This window comes from Ranitomeya variabilis, chromosome 8, assembly GCF_051348905.1.
Source record: "Ranitomeya variabilis isolate aRanVar5 chromosome 8, aRanVar5.hap1, whole genome shotgun sequence".
Taxonomy (NCBI): domain Eukaryota; kingdom Metazoa; phylum Chordata; class Amphibia; order Anura; family Dendrobatidae; genus Ranitomeya; species Ranitomeya variabilis.
The window spans coordinates 63,974,949-63,992,140 of record NC_135239.1 but is presented as its reverse complement, the minus strand read 5'-3'; the positions used below and the strand labels follow the sequence as shown (position 1 = coordinate 63,992,140).

Below are 17,192 nucleotides of genomic sequence, written 5' to 3'. Positions count from 1 at the left end.
TTTGTTTATACCAAAATCTTGCAAAAATACATGAACATACCTGTAAGTTTTTTTTTCTTTTTTATAAAATCAACTTCTCAGTTTTGTTTTTTAATTAGTTTATAGGAAACAATAAATCTTCTGCATCACCGCACATATCTTACAAGTGAAGAAAGGAACTTCAGGAAACCAGTGGAATATACCTCCCCAAAAAAAAAAAATAACCAAGCCCCAAACCGGTTTCTTACACTGCCACACCCAGATTTACGTAATGCAGAGAGAAAATTAACTTTCAAAGCAGAAGAGTAGGAAGATGTTCAGGGATCATGCAAGCTGCCGTCTATCTCCTGAGTGTAGTATCAATGTACTGGACTTTACAGGTAGTATCAAGTGTGCAGCTCCGAGATCATGGCTATGAGAATGTGATTATTGCTATTCACGCACAAGTGCAAGAAAATCCACAAATTATCACAGTAATTAAGGTAAGGAGCAGAAGATTCTGTCATTATCCAGTCACTGCACTTAAGATGTCAACCTGATCCAGTGTATGCAGAATGTACATTTCTAAAACTTTGAACCTTTGAGTGAAACTTTTGAAATTCAACTTTCCAATTGCACCAAATTTTGGGAAAAATATTATTTTGTGTTAAATCAATTTGCTACAAATGTAAAGCACTGCAAAAACTCCCATTTTATTTATTATTACTTTTGTCAGATTCAAGTTATTTCTGTGACCATTTTGGGTTTTTCTGTCATTAAGTGAGGGGTACCAACAATACCACGTGTGTAAACTGTATTGGGTGTGTTTATGTATATGTGTGAAATATGTACTACATGTTTAATGTATGTGTATATTTTTGTGTAATATGTATACTCAGCATGTATAGTTGTGCTCAAAAGTTTACATACCCCGGCAGAATTTTTGCTTTCTTGGCATTTTTTTTAGAGAACATGAATGATAACACCAAAACTTTTTCTGCACTCATGGTTAGTGGTTGGGTGAAGCCATTTATTGTCAAACTGCTATGTTTTCTCTTTTTAAATCATAATGACAACCCAAAACATCCAAATGATACTGATCAAAAGTTGAAAAGGGTGAAACTCTGTCAAAGGAGCACTGAAAGGAAACTCTGACACCAGAATGGGGTTAAGCCACAGCGCGTTTCAACGGAAGTACCGTCTTCATCAGGTATACATTTATTGGTAACAATAAGGAGGCAGTATATAAATACAAAACAACCAGTCACAACACTATTAAAATTACATATGCAAATTATTTAAAACAACAGTCACATATAACACAGCCTGTCACAAAATATGGCCATGAACTTGTATTGAACACATTTGGAAACCTGTAAGGTAAATGCAATGGAATCCTAATTAAACAAAGCAATATAAACAAAGCAATATAAAAAATAATAAAAATGAATAAATAAATAGTAAAAAATAAGAACAATAAAGGAAAATAAAAAATAAATAGAAGAAATAAAATAATGTTTATCTGGTCACTTTTTCTATCATAAGATTCAGTCCCTCGGGGGCCAAAGTGCCGAGCTTAAATATCTTGAATCTTATTCAAAGAAATGCCACCCCACACCATTACTGACCCACTGCCAAACCGGTCACACTGAAGGATGTTGCAGGCACCAGATCGCTCTCCAAGGCATCTCCAGACTATGCCACATGTGCTCAGTGTGAACCTGCTTTCATTGGTGAAGAGCACAGGGCGCTAGTGGCGAAGTTGCCAATCCTGGTGTTCTGTGGCAAATGCCAAGCGTCCTGCATGGTGTTGGGCTGTGAGCACAACCCCATCTGTGGACGTCAGGCACTCAGACCATCCTCATGGAGTTGGTTTCTAACCATTTGTGCAGATGCACATTTGGGGCCTGCTGGAGGTCATTTTGCAGGGCTCTGGCAGTGCTCCTCCTGTTCCTTCTTGCACAAAGGCTGAGGTAGCGGTCCTGCGGCTGGGTTGTTACCCTCCTACGGCCCCCTACACGTCTCCTGGTGTACTGGCCTGTCTCCTGGTAGCGCCTCCAGCCTCTGGACACTATGCTGATGGAGCGCCCCCAAGGGCAGTGGGGTACTCGGTACCGGGCCCTTCGGTTCTCAAGGGGGATGTCACGGTGGCTGACCCGGTCCGTGGGATGTCCGTTGTAAATGGGGAAAGGTCTTTAAAGGGGAAATGTTTATGTTCATGACGCCACCTGTGGTATTCGGTCAGGGTGACCGATGCTGCTTACGGGTCCACTGGGGTGATGTTATGGCAGCCAGATGGTATACCATCCCACAGGTGAAGTGTATCCCCAGGGCTTCCCAGTGTGTAGATGGTGAATGATGTGAGGCGCAGTGAAAAACAAGGACACAAGGTTGCAGTCTCTTTACCTTTTTACTGAAGGCTTCAGCATCCACAGTCCAGAGTACCAGATCACAGGGCAGGCAGAGTCCGGCCGGTCTGAAGGCAAATCCAGAGTCCCCTTATCCAGGTGGAAATCAGTAGCCTTCCTCTAGCGCCTGGATGTTGTAGTACCTTACTGCTGAGCCTCTCATAAAGTCCTCACAACTGTTGTAGATGTTCTAGATGTTATGTTTTTCTCTCTGTCCCCCAGATGGATAGGAACAACCCGTATGACTGATGGCCTGAGGCTTTTTACAGGGACTCTAGCACGCCCCAGCCACCACAAGTTGCCACCGTGCCTCCTGGGTATAGGTCGGGCAGGTAACGTGGAATTATCTGTCCTGCCGGTCTCTGGAGCAAGGCTTGGAGACTGTTGCTCCCTCGGTGTTCTGGCTACCGGATCCTGCGCCTCAGAAGGAGGCAGCCTTTTTCAGGGCAGAACTCCTTCTGGTTTCCTCTCCTTTTGCTATGACTTCGTTTCTCACCCTCTACAATACAATTCGCTGTTCTCGTCTCTTTCTTAGGATGCTGCCGCATGCCGGGTTGACACAGCTCCGTGGCCTTCTGTCTAGGCCTCTGTCAGGATCCCACCCCTGTCAGGGCCAACTCTGTCTGCCTGACAGGTACTGCCTGGGTGAAGCCCAGTCAGCTTCTGCCTAACTTCCTATCCAGACCACCAGTTTTACCTAATTATGAAGAGTGCCCTAATAGATAGGAGCATAGCTCCCCCTTGTGGACTGGAGTGTGAAGTGTGTTGTATGGTTTGTGATACCTGGTAAAGAGATCTCCTTTATTGCCTCCCCCGATGGAAGAATGACATTACTGCAACGACCAGGACCCTGGGGCACTGCACTGACACACAGCAAACCTTCTTGCCACAGCTCACATTGATGTGCCATCCTGGATGAGCGGCACTACCTGAGCCACTTGGGTGGGTTGTATCTGTCTCATGCTACCACGAGTGTGAAAGCACAACCAACATTCAAAAGTGACCAAAACATCAGCCAGAAAGCATTGGTACTGAGATGTTGTCTGTGGTCCCCACCTGCAGAACCGCTCCTTTATTGTGTCTTGATAATTGCCAATAATTATCATCTGTTGTCTATTCCATTTGCACAACAGCATGTGAAATTGATTGTCAATCTGTGTTGCTTCCTAAGTGGACAGTTTGTTGTCACAGAAGTTTGATTTACTTGGAGTTATATTCTGTTGTTTAAGTGTTCCCTTTATTTTTTTGAGCAGTGTATGTTTTTGTGGAACAGGGAGAAGCATAGTTTCAGAGTAAAATATTGAAGGATGCAATGTCACAGTTGAGCTCTGACTGATACTGCCATGGTTCAAGCAGCATGAATCAGATGATCGGTTCATACAAATATTTTTGTGTTCTACCTCCAACTTTAAAGATACTTAAATTTTTAGTTCTGAGTCTGACAATTAGGCTAATATCACAGGAGCGTATATTCTCACATTCAAGAGATTCGGGCCAATTGTGCAAATCACACTCTGATCAGACTCTGCTGAGCGTTTGATCAGAGTTTGATCATAGTGTGATCTGATCCTCTAACAAGAGGAGAAAAAAAATTCTCTATTCGATCAGTCTGTGAAAATCAGAATGCACTCAGATGTTATCCGAATGCAGTCCAAGCTTTCCATGGACTCACTGACTTTCTTGGCCGAGTGCTATTTGAATATTGGATCAAACTCAGGCATGCAGCGATTTTTCTTCCCCCCGAGCTGACTCTGAGGGAAAAAAAAATCAGACTTTTGCATGACCCCATAGAGCAATGATTTTTCAGATTGCACACAAACCAATAATACGGCCATCTGCACGAGCTCTTAGATATACTATGACCTTAATTAGAATTTTCCACCTAAAAATAAAATGGCATTCACACTTGGAGGTGCACATTTGTTCATGATTTCTTCTGTTTTGAGGATCTGATTTCCGAGGCCTCGCTTTACCTTTTCAATGCCACAAAGAGAAGATTCTTTTACAGAGAGGTAACGATTCTTATACCACGTACATGGCAATCCTTACATTTTCAACGACCGCGATATGAAGAACATCAAAAGGTATTTTGCTGTTATGTTTTTCCCTTTCTCTTATGTTGTATAATGTAAATTGGAGCATGTATTACCGTACTAGGCTTTTTTCGAAAATGCGAACGTTAATGAACACTTGCATGATCACCACTTCATTCAACTGCGATTGTGGAGGAAGAGTGGCTCAAGACCTACAGCTCTGACAAAAATTAAGAGACCACTGCACAGTTTTATAAAATCAGCTTCTATACAAGTCTGACAGCCATTCGATTCCAGTGTCAGTTGAATTCCAACCAGAGTACACCTCATTCTACTTAATGTGCTTCTGATTAGGTGATCACCTGAACCAAATCTTATTTAACGAAGGAAAGTATAAAAAAAACCCTGCTGTGGTGTTCACAATTCTCAATATTCGCAATAGGACAAGCTGGATGGCAAAACAAGTGCTAGTAATATCCCAAAAGTAATAGGAATGAAAAAATAACTTTTAACCATGCCAAAAGAGTTGAAAAGAAAAGTCTTGAGTGAGGAAAAGAAGGGCTCAATTCTGGCTTTACTAGCAGAGGAATACAGTGAGCATCATGTTGCCTTCATCCTTAACATTTAAGACGGCAGTCCATTACAACAAGGTCAAGCAGCAGACATTGGGGACAACAAAGCTACAGACTGGCAGAGGGCAAAAATGACTCTCCACTGACCCGGATGACCATCATCTTATTCGAATGTCACTCAGCAACCGCAGGATGACATCAAGTGACCTACAAAAGAAATGGCAAATGGCAGGTGGGGTGAAGTGCATGGCAAGAACAGTTTGTAACAGGATCCTAGAGGCAGGACTCAAGTCTTGCAAAGCTAGAAAAAAGCTTGTCATCAATGAGAAGCAAGGGAGAGTGTTGTGAATTCTGTTTGTGGGCTCCCCCGGTGGTGTTTTATGGTAGTGCCACTTATTTGCCTTCTTCTATCCTTGATCACCTGTTGACACCCATTAGGGGAGTTTCCTATTTAAGGCTGCTTGGCTGCTGGTCCGATGCCGGCCAACAATGTATCAGTAGCATTCTGTTGCATTCTCCTGCCTCAAGATCCTGTTCAGCTAAGTTGAATTTTGTTTCTAGTTAATGCTATTTTTGTCCAGCTATTTGCAATGTGACTCTCTGTAGCTGGAAGCTCTCGTGGACTGAAATTGCCACTCCAGTGGCATGAGTTGTCACTGGAGTTTTAAAGTAATTTCAGGATGGTGTTTTTGAGTAGTGTTTTGAAGTTGACCGTGAAGTGACTCTTTCCTGTACTTCTGCTATCTAGTAAGCGGACCTCACTGTGCTAAATCTGCTGTTCATCCTACGTGTGTCTTTTCCTCTTGACTCACCGTCAATATCTGTGGGAGGCTGCTATCTCCTTTTGGGGTTCATCTCTGGAGGTAAGGCAGGCCTGTATATTCCTCTGATAGGGGTAGTTAGATCTCCGGCTGGCGCGTGGTGTCTAGGGCATCGTAGGAAACACTCCCCGGCTACTTCCAGTGTTGTGTCAGGTTCAGGTCACGGTCACTTTAGTTCCCATCACCCGAGAGCTAGTCCGTTGGTATTTTGATTTCCCTGCCATTGGGAAAATCATAACAGTTTGGCCGGCCCACATGTGTTAAAACTATGCACTAAAGCAGGAAAGGATATGAAAAGGTTTTTTTTTCCTTCTGTGTTTGGAAAGTGCACCTTAGTGCTTATTTGTACTCCTTGCTTAAACTGCAGTCTTCGGCCTTTTTTTTTTTTTTCCTCTCCTCTTAATCTCTGAATGGCTTTGGTTACACCTGTTTGAATCATGGATCCACAGAGTTTGGTTGCAGGTCTGAATAACTTGGCTACAAAGGTCCAGAACTTACAAGATTTTGTTTTACGTGCTCCAATGTCTGAACCTAAGATCCCTATGCCTGAATTTTTTACCGGAGACAGATCCCGTTTTTTGAATTTCAGAGAGAATTGTAAATTGTTTTTGTCTCTGAGATCTCACTCTGCTGGTGATCCTGCGCAACAGGTTAAAATTGTTATTTCTCTATTGCGGGGTGACCCACAAAGTTGGGCATTTGCATTGTCGCCAGGGGATCCTGCGTTATTAAATGTAGATGCGTTTTTTCTGGCTTTGGGGTTGCTTTATGAAGAACCTAATTTAGAGATTTTGGCTGAGAAAGCCTTGATAGCTCTTTCCCAAGGGCAAGATGAAGCTGAGATATACTGCCAAAAATTTCGTAAATGGTCGGTGCTTACTAAATGGAATGAGTGCGCTCTAGCAGCTAATTTCAGAGAAGGTCTCTCTGATGCCGTGAAGGATGTCATGGTGGGGTTCCCTGTGCCTACAGGTCTGAATGATGCCATGAAATTGGCTATCCAGATTGATCGGCGTTTACGGGAGCGCAAATCTGTGCACCATATGGCGGTATCTTCTGAGCAAAAATCTGTGCACCATATGGCGGTATCTTTTGAGCAAAAACCTGTGCACCATATGGCGGTATCTTCTGAGCAAAAACCTGTGCATCATTTGGCGGTGACCTCTGAAAAGGCACCAGAGCATATGCAATGCGATAGTGTATTGTCTAGAGGCGAATTACAGGCGCAAAAATGGGTTGTTCTTCTATTGTGGAGATCCAGCTCATGTTATATCAGCATGCTCTAAACGCATAAAGAAGGTTGATAAAAAGGTTGATAAATCTTTTTCTATGGGTACCTTGCAGTCTAAATTTCTTTTGTCTGTGACATTGATTTGTACTTTATCATCTGTTACTGTGGATGCTTATGTGGATTCTGGCGCCGCTCTGAGTCTCATGGATTGGTCCTTTGCCAAGCGTTGTGGGTTTGATTTAGAGCCTTTGGAGGTTTCTATTCCCTTAAAGGGTATTGATTCTACACCTTTGGCTAGCAATAAACCACAATATTGGACACAAGTGACTATGCATCTGTCCCCAGACCATCAGGAGATTATTCGTTTCCTTGTGTTATATAATCTACATGACGTATTAGTACTTGGATTACCATGGTTACAAATTCATAATCCAGTCTTGGACTGGAGATCAATGTCTGTGCTGAGCTGGGGATGTCGGGGGATTCATGGGGATGCACCTTTGGTTCCCATTTCTTCATCTACTCCCTCTGAGATCCCAGCATTTCTGTCAGATTTTTATGATGTCTTTCAGGAGCCTAAAACTGATTCTCTCCCCCCTCACAGAGAGTGTGACTGCGCTATTGAGTTGATTCCCGGTAGTAAATTTCCTAAGGGTCGCTTGTTTAATTTGTCTGTACCTGAACATACTGCTATGCGGGAGTATATCAGAGAATCTTTGGAAAAGGGTCATATTCGCCCCTCTTTGTCTCCACTGGGGGCAGGGTTTTTCTTTGTGGGTAAAAAGGATGGTTCATTGAGACCTTGTATCGACTATCGACTTCTGAATAAGATTACAGTTAAATACCAGTACCCGTTACCTTTACTGACTGATCTTTTTGCTCGCATAAAGGGGGCGAAGTGGTTCACTAAGATCGATCTACGTGGTGCGTATAATTTGGTGCGGATTAAGCAGGGGGATGAGTGGAAGACCGCATTTAATACGCCTGAAGGCCATTTTGAGTATTTGGTAATGCCTTTCGGTCTCGCGAATGCCCCTTCCGTTTTTCAGTCCTTTATGCACGATATTTTCCGTGAATATCTGGATAAATTTATGATTGTGTATTTGGATGATATTTTGATTTTTTCGGAGGACTGGGAATCTCATGTTCAACAGGTCAGGAGAGTTTTTCAGGTTTTACGAGCTAATTCTCTATTTGTGAAGGGCTCAAAGTGTATTTTTGGGGTTCAGAGAATTTCCTTTCTGGGATATATTTTTTCCCCTTCATCTATGGAGATGGACCCTGTTAAGGTTCAGGCTATTTGTGATTGGATACAACCTACTTCTCTAAAGAGTCTTCAGAAATTCTTGGGATTTGCTAATTTCTATCGCCGATTCATAGCGGGTTTTTCTGCCATTGCTAAACCTTTGACTGATTTGACCAAGAAGGGTGCTGATGTTGCTAATTGGTCCTCTGCGGCTGTGGAGGCCTTTCGGGAGCTTAAGCGCCGCTTTTCTTCTGCTCCTGTGTTGCGCCAGCCTGATGTTTCGCTCCCGTTCCAGGTTGAAGTAGATGCTTCCGAGATCGGAGCAGGTGCAGTTTTGTCGCAGAAAGGTCCTGACTGCTCAGTGATGAGACCATGTGCGTTTTTCTCTCTAAAGTTTTCGCCCGCTGAGCGAAATTATGATGTTGGAAATCGGGAGCTCTTGGCCATGAAGTGGGCATTTGAGGAGTGGCGTCATTGGCTTGAGGGTGCTAGACACCAGGTGGTGGTCTTGACTGACCATAAAAATCTAATTTATCTTGAGTCAGCCAGGCGTCTGAATCCTAGACAGGCGCGCTGGTCGTTGTTTTTCTCTCGATTTAACTTTGTGGTTTCATATCTGCCTGGGTCTAAGAATGTGAGGGCGGATGCCCTCTCTAGGAGTTTTGAGCCTGACTCGCCTGGTGATTCCGAACCTACTGGCATCCTGAAGGATGGGGTGATATTGTCAGCTGTCTCCCCAGACCTGCGGCGCTCTTTGCAGGAGTTTCAGGTGGATAGGCCTGATCGCTGTCCGCCTGGTAGACTGTTTGTCCCTGATGACTGGACCAGTAGAGTTATTTCGGAGGTTCACTCTTCCGCGTTGGCAGGTCATCCTGGAATTTTTGGCACCAGGGATCTGGTGTCTAGGTCCTTCTGGTGGCCTTCCTTGTCTCGAGATGTACGTATTTTTGTGCAGTCTTGTGATGTTTGTGCTCGGGCTAAGCCCTGCTGTTCCCGGGCCAGCGGGTTGTTGTTGCCCTTGCCTATTCCTAAGAGGCCTTGGACGCACATCTCTATGGACTTTATTTCTGACCTTCCTGTTTCTCGTAGGATGTCCGTCATCTGGGTGGTGTGTGACCGTTTTTCCAAGATGGTTCACTTGGTACCTTTGCCCAAATTGCCCTCCTCCTCTGAGCTGGTCCCTCTATTTTTTCAGAATGTTGTGCGTTTGCATGGTATTCCTGAGAATATAGTGTCTGACAGGGGTACTCAGTTTGTGTCTAGATTTTGGCGGGCGTTCTGTGCCAGGATGGGCATCGACTTGTCTTTTTCGTCTGCATTCCATCCTCAGACTAATGGCCAGACTGAGCGTACTAATCAGACCTTGGAGACTTACTTGAGGTGTTTTGTGTCCGCTGATCAGGACGATTGGCTTGATTTTTTGCCATTGGCAGAGTTTGCCCTTAACAATCGGGCCAGTTCTGCCACTTTGGTTTCTCCATTTTTTTGTAATTCAGGGTTTCACCCTCGCTTTTCGTCCGGTCAATTGGAGTCTTCGGATTGTCCTGGAGTAGATGCTGTGGTTGATAGAATGCATCAGATTTGGGGACAGGTTGTGGACAATCTGAAGTTGTCCCAGGAGAAGACTCAACAGTTCACTAATCGTCATCGGCGTGTCGGTCCTCGTCTTTGTGTTGGGGACCTGGTTTGGTTGTCTTCTCGATTTGTTCCTATGAAGGTCTCGTCTCCTAAGTTTAAGCCTCGGTTTATCGGCCCTTATAGGATTCTGGAGGTTCTCAATCCTGTGTCCTTTCGTTTGGACCTCCCAGCATCTTTTACTATTCATAATGTTTTTCATCGGTCATTATTGCGGAGGTATGAGGTGCCGGTTGTTCCGTCTGCTGATCCTCCTGCTCCTGTGCTGGTTGAGGGTGAGTTGGAGTATGTGGTGGAAAAGATCTTGGACTCCCGTGTTTCCAGACGGAAACTTCAGTATCTGGTTAAGTGGAAAGGCTATGGTCAGGAGGATAATTCTTGGGTGACAGCATCTGATGTTCATGCTCCTGATTTGGTTCGTGCATTTCATAGTGCTCATCCTGATCGCCCTGGTGGTTCTGGTGAGGATTCGGTGCCCCCTCCTTAAGGGGGGGGTACTGTTGTGAATTCTGTTTGTGGGCTCCCCCGGTGATGTTTTATGGTAGTGCCACTTATTTGCCTTCTTCTATCCTTGATCACCTGTTGACACCCATTAGGGGAGTTTCCTATTTAAGGCTGCTTGGCTGCTGGTCCGATGCCGGCCAACAATGTATCAGTAGCATTCTGTTGCATTCTCCTGCCTCAAGATCCTGTTCAGCTAAGTTGAATTTTGTTTCTAGTTAATGCTATTTTTGTCCAGCTATTTGCAATGTGACTCTCTGTAGCTGGAAGCTCTCGTGGACTGAAATTGCCACTCCAGTGGCATGAGTTGTCACTGGAGTTTTAAAGTAATTTCAGGATGGTGTTTTTGAGTAGTGTTTTGAAGTTGACCGTGAAGTGACTCTTTCCTGTACTTCTGCTATCTAGTAAGCGGACCTCACTGTGCTAAATCTGCTGTTCATCCTACGTGTGTCTTTTCCTCTTGACTCACCGTCAATATCTGTGGGAGGCTGCTATCTCCTTTTGGGGTTCATCTCTGGAGGTAAGGCAGGCCTGTATATTCCTCTGATAGGGGTAGTTAGATCTCCGGCTGGCGCGTGGTGTCTAGGGCATCGTAGGAAACACTCCCCGGCTACTTCCAGTGTTGTGTCAGGTTCAGGTCACGGTCACTTTAGTTCCCATCACCCGAGAGCTAGTCCGTTGGTATTTTGATTTCCCTGCCATTGGGAAAATCATAACAGTTTGGCCGGCCCACATGTGTTAAAACTATGCACTAAAGCAGGAAAGGATATGAAAAGGTTTTTTTTTCCTTCTGTGTTTGGAAAGTGCACCTTAGTGCTTATTTGTACTCCTTGCTTAAACTGCAGTCTTCGGCCTTTTTTTTTTTTTTCCTCTCCTCTTAATCTCTGAATGGCTTTGGTTACACCTGTTTGAATCATGGATCCACAGAGTTTGGTTGCAGGTCTGAATAACTTGGCTACAAAGGTCCAGAACTTACAAGATTTTGTTTTACGTGCTCCAATGTCTGAACCTAAGATCCCTATGCCTGAATTTTTTACCGGAGACAGATCCCGTTTTTTGAATTTCAGAGAGAATTGTAAATTGTTTTTGTCTCTGAGATCTCACTCTGCTGGTGATCCTGCGCAACAGGTTAAAATTGTTATTTCTCTATTGCGGGGTGACCCACAAAGTTGGGCATTTGCATTGTCGCCAGGGGATCCTGCGTTATTAAATGTAGATGCGTTTTTTCTGGCTTTGGGGTTGCTTTATGAAGAACCTAATTTAGAGATTTTGGCTGAGAAAGCCTTGATAGCTCTTTCCCAAGGGCAAGATGAAGCTGAGATATACTGCCAAAAATTTCGTAAATGGTCGGTGCTTACTAAATGGAATGAGTGCGCTCTAGCAGCTAATTTCAGAGAAGGTCTCTCTGATGCCGTGAAGGATGTCATGGTGGGGTTCCCTGTGCCTACAGGTCTGAATGATGCCATGAAATTGGCTATCCAGATTGATCGGCGTTTACGGGAGCGCAAATCTGTGCACCATATGGCGGTATCTTCTGAGCAAAAATCTGTGCACCATATGGCGGTATCTTTTGAGCAAAAACCTGTGCACCATATGGCGGTATCTTCTGAGCAAAAACCTGTGCATCATTTGGCGGTGACCTCTGAAAAGGCACCAGAGCATATGCAATGCGATAGTGTATTGTCTAGAGGCGAATTACAGGCGCAAAAATGGGTTGTTCTTCTATTGTGGAGATCCAGCTCATGTTATATCAGCATGCTCTAAACGCATAAAGAAGGTTGATAAAAAGGTTGATAAATCTTTTTCTATGGGTACCTTGCAGTCTAAATTTCTTTTGTCTGTGACATTGATTTGTACTTTATCATCTGTTACTGTGGATGCTTATGTGGATTCTGGCGCCGCTCTGAGTCTCATGGATTGGTCCTTTGCCAAGCGTTGTGGGTTTGATTTAGAGCCTTTGGAGGTTTCTATTCCCTTAAAGGGTATTGATTCTACACCTTTGGCTAGCAATAAACCACAATATTGGACACAAGTGACTATGCATCTGTCCCCAGACCATCAGGAGATTATTCGTTTCCTTGTGTTATATAATCTACATGACGTATTAGTACTTGGATTACCATGGTTACAAATTCATAATCCAGTCTTGGACTGGAGATCAATGTCTGTGCTGAGCTGGGGATGTCGGGGGATTCATGGGGATGCACCTTTGGTTCCCATTTCTTCATCTACTCCCTCTGAGATCCCAGCATTTCTGTCAGATTTTTATGATGTCTTTCAGGAGCCTAAAACTGATTCTCTCCCCCCTCACAGAGAGTGTGACTGCGCTATTGAGTTGATTCCCGGTAGTAAATTTCCTAAGGGTCGCTTGTTTAATTTGTCTGTACCTGAACATACTGCTATGCGGGAGTATATCAGAGAATCTTTGGAAAAGGGTCATATTCGCCCCTCTTTGTCTCCACTGGGGGCAGGGTTTTTCTTTGTGGGTAAAAAGGATGGTTCATTGAGACCTTGTATCGACTATCGACTTCTGAATAAGATTACAGTTAAATACCAGTACCCGTTACCTTTACTGACTGATCTTTTTGCTCGCATAAAGGGGGCGAAGTGGTTCACTAAGATCGATCTACGTGGTGCGTATAATTTGGTGCGGATTAAGCAGGGGGATGAGTGGAAGACCGCATTTAATACGCCTGAAGGCCATTTTGAGTATTTGGTAATGCCTTTCGGTCTCGCGAATGCCCCTTCCGTTTTTCAGTCCTTTATGCACGATATTTTCCGTGAATATCTGGATAAATTTATGATTGTGTATTTGGATGATATTTTGATTTTTTCGGAGGACTGGGAATCTCATGTTCAACAGGTCAGGAGAGTTTTTCAGGTTTTACGAGCTAATTCTCTATTTGTGAAGGGCTCAAAGTGTATTTTTGGGGTTCAGAGAATTTCCTTTCTGGGATATATTTTTTCCCCTTCATCTATGGAGATGGACCCTGTTAAGGTTCAGGCTATTTGTGATTGGATACAACCTACTTCTCTAAAGAGTCTTCAGAAATTCTTGGGATTTGCTAATTTCTATCGCCGATTCATAGCGGGTTTTTCTGCCATTGCTAAACCTTTGACTGATTTGACCAAGAAGGGTGCTGATGTTGCTAATTGGTCCTCTGCGGCTGTGGAGGCCTTTCGGGAGCTTAAGCGCCGCTTTTCTTCTGCTCCTGTGTTGCGCCAGCCTGATGTTTCGCTCCCGTTCCAGGTTGAAGTAGATGCTTCCGAGATCGGAGCAGGTGCAGTTTTGTCGCAGAAAGGTCCTGACTGCTCAGTGATGAGACCATGTGCGTTTTTCTCTCGAAAGTTTTCGCCCGCTGAGCGAAATTATGATGTTGGAAATCGGGAGCTCTTGGCCATGAAGTGGGCATTTGAGGAGTGGCGTCATTGGCTTGAGGGTGCTAGACACCAGGTGGTGGTCTTGACTGACCATAAAAATCTAATTTATCTTGAGTCAGCCAGGCGTCTGAATCCTAGACAGGCGCGCTGGTCGTTGTTTTTCTCTCGATTTAACTTTGTGGTTTCATATCTGCCTGGGTCTAAGAATGTGAGGGCGGATGCCCTCTCTAGGAGTTTTGAGCCTGACTCGCCTGGTGATTCCGAACCTACTGGCATCCTGAAGGATGGGGTGATATTGTCAGCTGTCTCCCCAGACCTGCGGCGCTCTTTGCAGGAGTTTCAGGTGGATAGGCCTGATCGCTGTCCGCCTGGTAGACTGTTTGTCCCTGATGACTGGACCAGTAGAGTTATTTCGGAGGTTCACTCTTCCGCGTTGGCAGGTCATCCTGGAATTTTTGGCACCAGGGATCTGGTGTCTAGGTCCTTCTGGTGGCCTTCCTTGTCTCGAGATGTACGTATTTTTGTGCAGTCTTGTGATGTTTGTGCTCGGGCTAAGCCCTGCTGTTCCCGGGCCAGCGGGTTGTTGTTGCCCTTGCCTATTCCTAAGAGGCCTTGGACGCACATCTCTATGGACTTTATTTCTGACCTTCCTGTTTCTCGTAGGATGTCCGTCATCTGGGTGGTGTGTGACCGTTTTTCCAAGATGGTTCACTTGGTACCTTTGCCCAAATTGCCCTCCTCCTCTGAGCTGGTCCCTCTATTTTTTCAGAATGTTGTGCGTTTGCATGGTATTCCTGAGAATATAGTGTCTGACAGGGGTACTCAGTTTGTGTCTAGATTTTGGCGGGCGTTCTGTGCCAGGATGGGCATCGACTTGTCTTTTTCGTCTGCATTCCATCCTCAGACTAATGGCCAGACTGAGCGTACTAATCAGACCTTGGAGACTTACTTGAGGTGTTTTGTGTCCGCTGATCAGGACGATTGGCTTGATTTTTTGCCATTGGCAGAGTTTGCCCTTAACAATCGGGCCAGTTCTGCCACTTTGGTTTCTCCATTTTTTTGTAATTCAGGGTTTCACCCTCGCTTTTCGTCCGGTCAATTGGAGTCTTCGGATTGTCCTGGAGTAGATGCTGTGGTTGATAGAATGCATCAGATTTGGGGACAGGTTGTGGACAATCTGAAGTTGTCCCAGGAGAAGACTCAACAGTTCACTAATCGTCATCGGCGTGTCGGTCCTCGTCTTTGTGTTGGGGACCTGGTTTGGTTGTCTTCTCGATTTGTTCCTATGAAGGTCTCGTCTCCTAAGTTTAAGCCTCGGTTTATCGGCCCTTATAGGATTCTGGAGGTTCTCAATCCTGTGTCCTTTCGTTTGGACCTCCCAGCATCTTTTACTATTCATAATGTTTTTCATCGGTCATTATTGCGGAGGTATGAGGTGCCGGTTGTTCCGTCTGCTGATCCTCCTGCTCCTGTGCTGGTTGAGGGTGAGTTGGAGTATGTGGTGGAAAAGATCTTGGACTCCCGTGTTTCCAGACGGAAACTTCAGTATCTGGTTAAGTGGAAAGGCTATGGTCAGGAGGATAATTCTTGGGTGACAGCATCTGATGTTCATGCTCCTGATTTGGTTCGTGCATTTCATAGTGCTCATCCTGATCGCCCTGGTGGTTCTGGTGAGGATTCGGTGCCCCCTCCTTAAGGGGGGGGTACTGTTGTGAATTCTGTTTGTGGGCTCCCCCGGTGGTGTTTTATGGTAGTGCCACTTATTTGCCTTCTTCTATCCTTGATCACCTGTTGACACCCATTAGGGGAGTTTCCTATTTAAGGCTGCTTGGCTGCTGGTCCGATGCCGGCCAACAATGTATCAGTAGCATTCTGTTGCATTCTCCTGCCTCAAGATCCTGTTCAGCTAAGTTGAATTTTGTTTCTAGTTAATGCTATTTTTGTCCAGCTATTTGCAATGTGACTCTCTGTAGCTGGAAGCTCTCGTGGACTGAAATTGCCACTCCAGTGGCATGAGTTGTCACTGGAGTTTTAAAGTAATTTCAGGATGGTGTTTTTGAGTAGTGTTTTGAAGTTGACCGTGAAGTGACTCTTTCCTGTACTTCTGCTATCTAGTAAGCAGACCTCACTGTGCTAAATCTGCTGTTCATCCTACGTGTGTCTTTTCCTCTTGACTCACCGTCAATATCTGTGGGAGGCTGCTATCTCCTTTTGGGGTTCATCTCTGGAGGTAAGGCAGGCCTGTATATTCCTCTGATAGGGGTAGTTAGATCTCCGGCTGGCGCGTGGTGTCTAGGGCATCGTAGGAAACACTCCCCGGCTACTTCCAGTGTTGTGTCAGGTTCAGGTCACGGTCACTTTAGTTCCCATCACCCGAGAGCTAGTCCGTTGGTATTTTGATTTCCCTGCCATTGGGAAAATCATAACAGGAGAGCCAGTCTGAAGTTTGCCAAAGACCATAAGGATTGGACCATAGAGGACTGGAGTAAGGTAATCTTGATGAGTCTAATTTTCAGCTTTGCCCAACACCAGGTCGTCTAATGGCTAGACTGAGACCTGGAGAGGCGTACAAGCCACAGTGTCTTGCACACACTGTGAAATTTTGGTGGAGGATCGGTGATGATCTGGGGATGCTTCAGCAAGGCTGGAAGAGGGCAGGTTAATCTTTGAAAAGGACGTATGAATCAAGCCGCATACAAGATTATCCTGGAAAAACAGTTGATTCCTTCTGCTTAGGCAATGTTCCCCAACTCTGAGGACTGTTTTTTCCAGCATGACAATGTGCCATGCCACACAGCTAGGTTGATCAAGGTGTGGATGAAGGACCACCACATCAAATCCCTGTCATGGGCAGCCCAATCTCCAGACCTGAACCCCATTGAAAACCTCTGGAAAGTAATCAAGAGGAAGATGGATAGTCACAAGCCATCAAACAAAGAAGAACTGCTTACATTTTTGTACCAGGAGTGGCATAAGGTCACCCAAAAGCAGTGTGAAAGAGTGGTGGACAGCATGCCAAGACGCATGAAAGCTGTGATTAAAAATCATGGTTATTCCACAAAATATTGATTTCTGAACTCTTCCTGAGTTAAAACATTAGTATATATAGCAAAAAGCAAAAAAGTTGAATGGCACTGCTTATAATCCTCCAAACGAAGAAAGCCGGTATACAGGACAAGGGATCTTTACTCCAACAGCAGCCACACTGAACGATTTTGGGTGCACATCCATAGAGAAATAACCACAATCCATGAAATGTATTTAAGAGAAAACGGAGTGCACTCACCAATCTTCAAATAATAAGTTTTATTGAATCTTCATAAAAATTTCCATTGCCGGGAGGACGAGAAGTGGGGCTCCAGCGAGCAGGACAAGACTACGGCCGTTTCGCGCAGTGCTGGCGCTT

At 44.7% G+C, this 17,192-nt stretch overlaps 1 protein-coding gene across 1 annotated transcript in view; it reads left to right on the top strand.

The window, feature by feature from the left end:
• Positions 1 to 17,192, top strand: part of LOC143788690 (calcium-activated chloride channel regulator 3A-1-like) — a 42,575-nt gene continuing 25,383 nt past the window's right edge. Inside the window, exons 1-2 of the mRNA XM_077278510.1 lie at positions 1 to 461; positions 4,313 to 4,450. Of these exons, the coding sequence (XP_077134625.1) occupies positions 306 to 461; positions 4,313 to 4,450 (294 nt within the window). The 5' untranslated portion in view covers positions 1 to 305. The remainder of the gene's footprint in view (positions 462 to 4,312; positions 4,451 to 17,192) is intronic.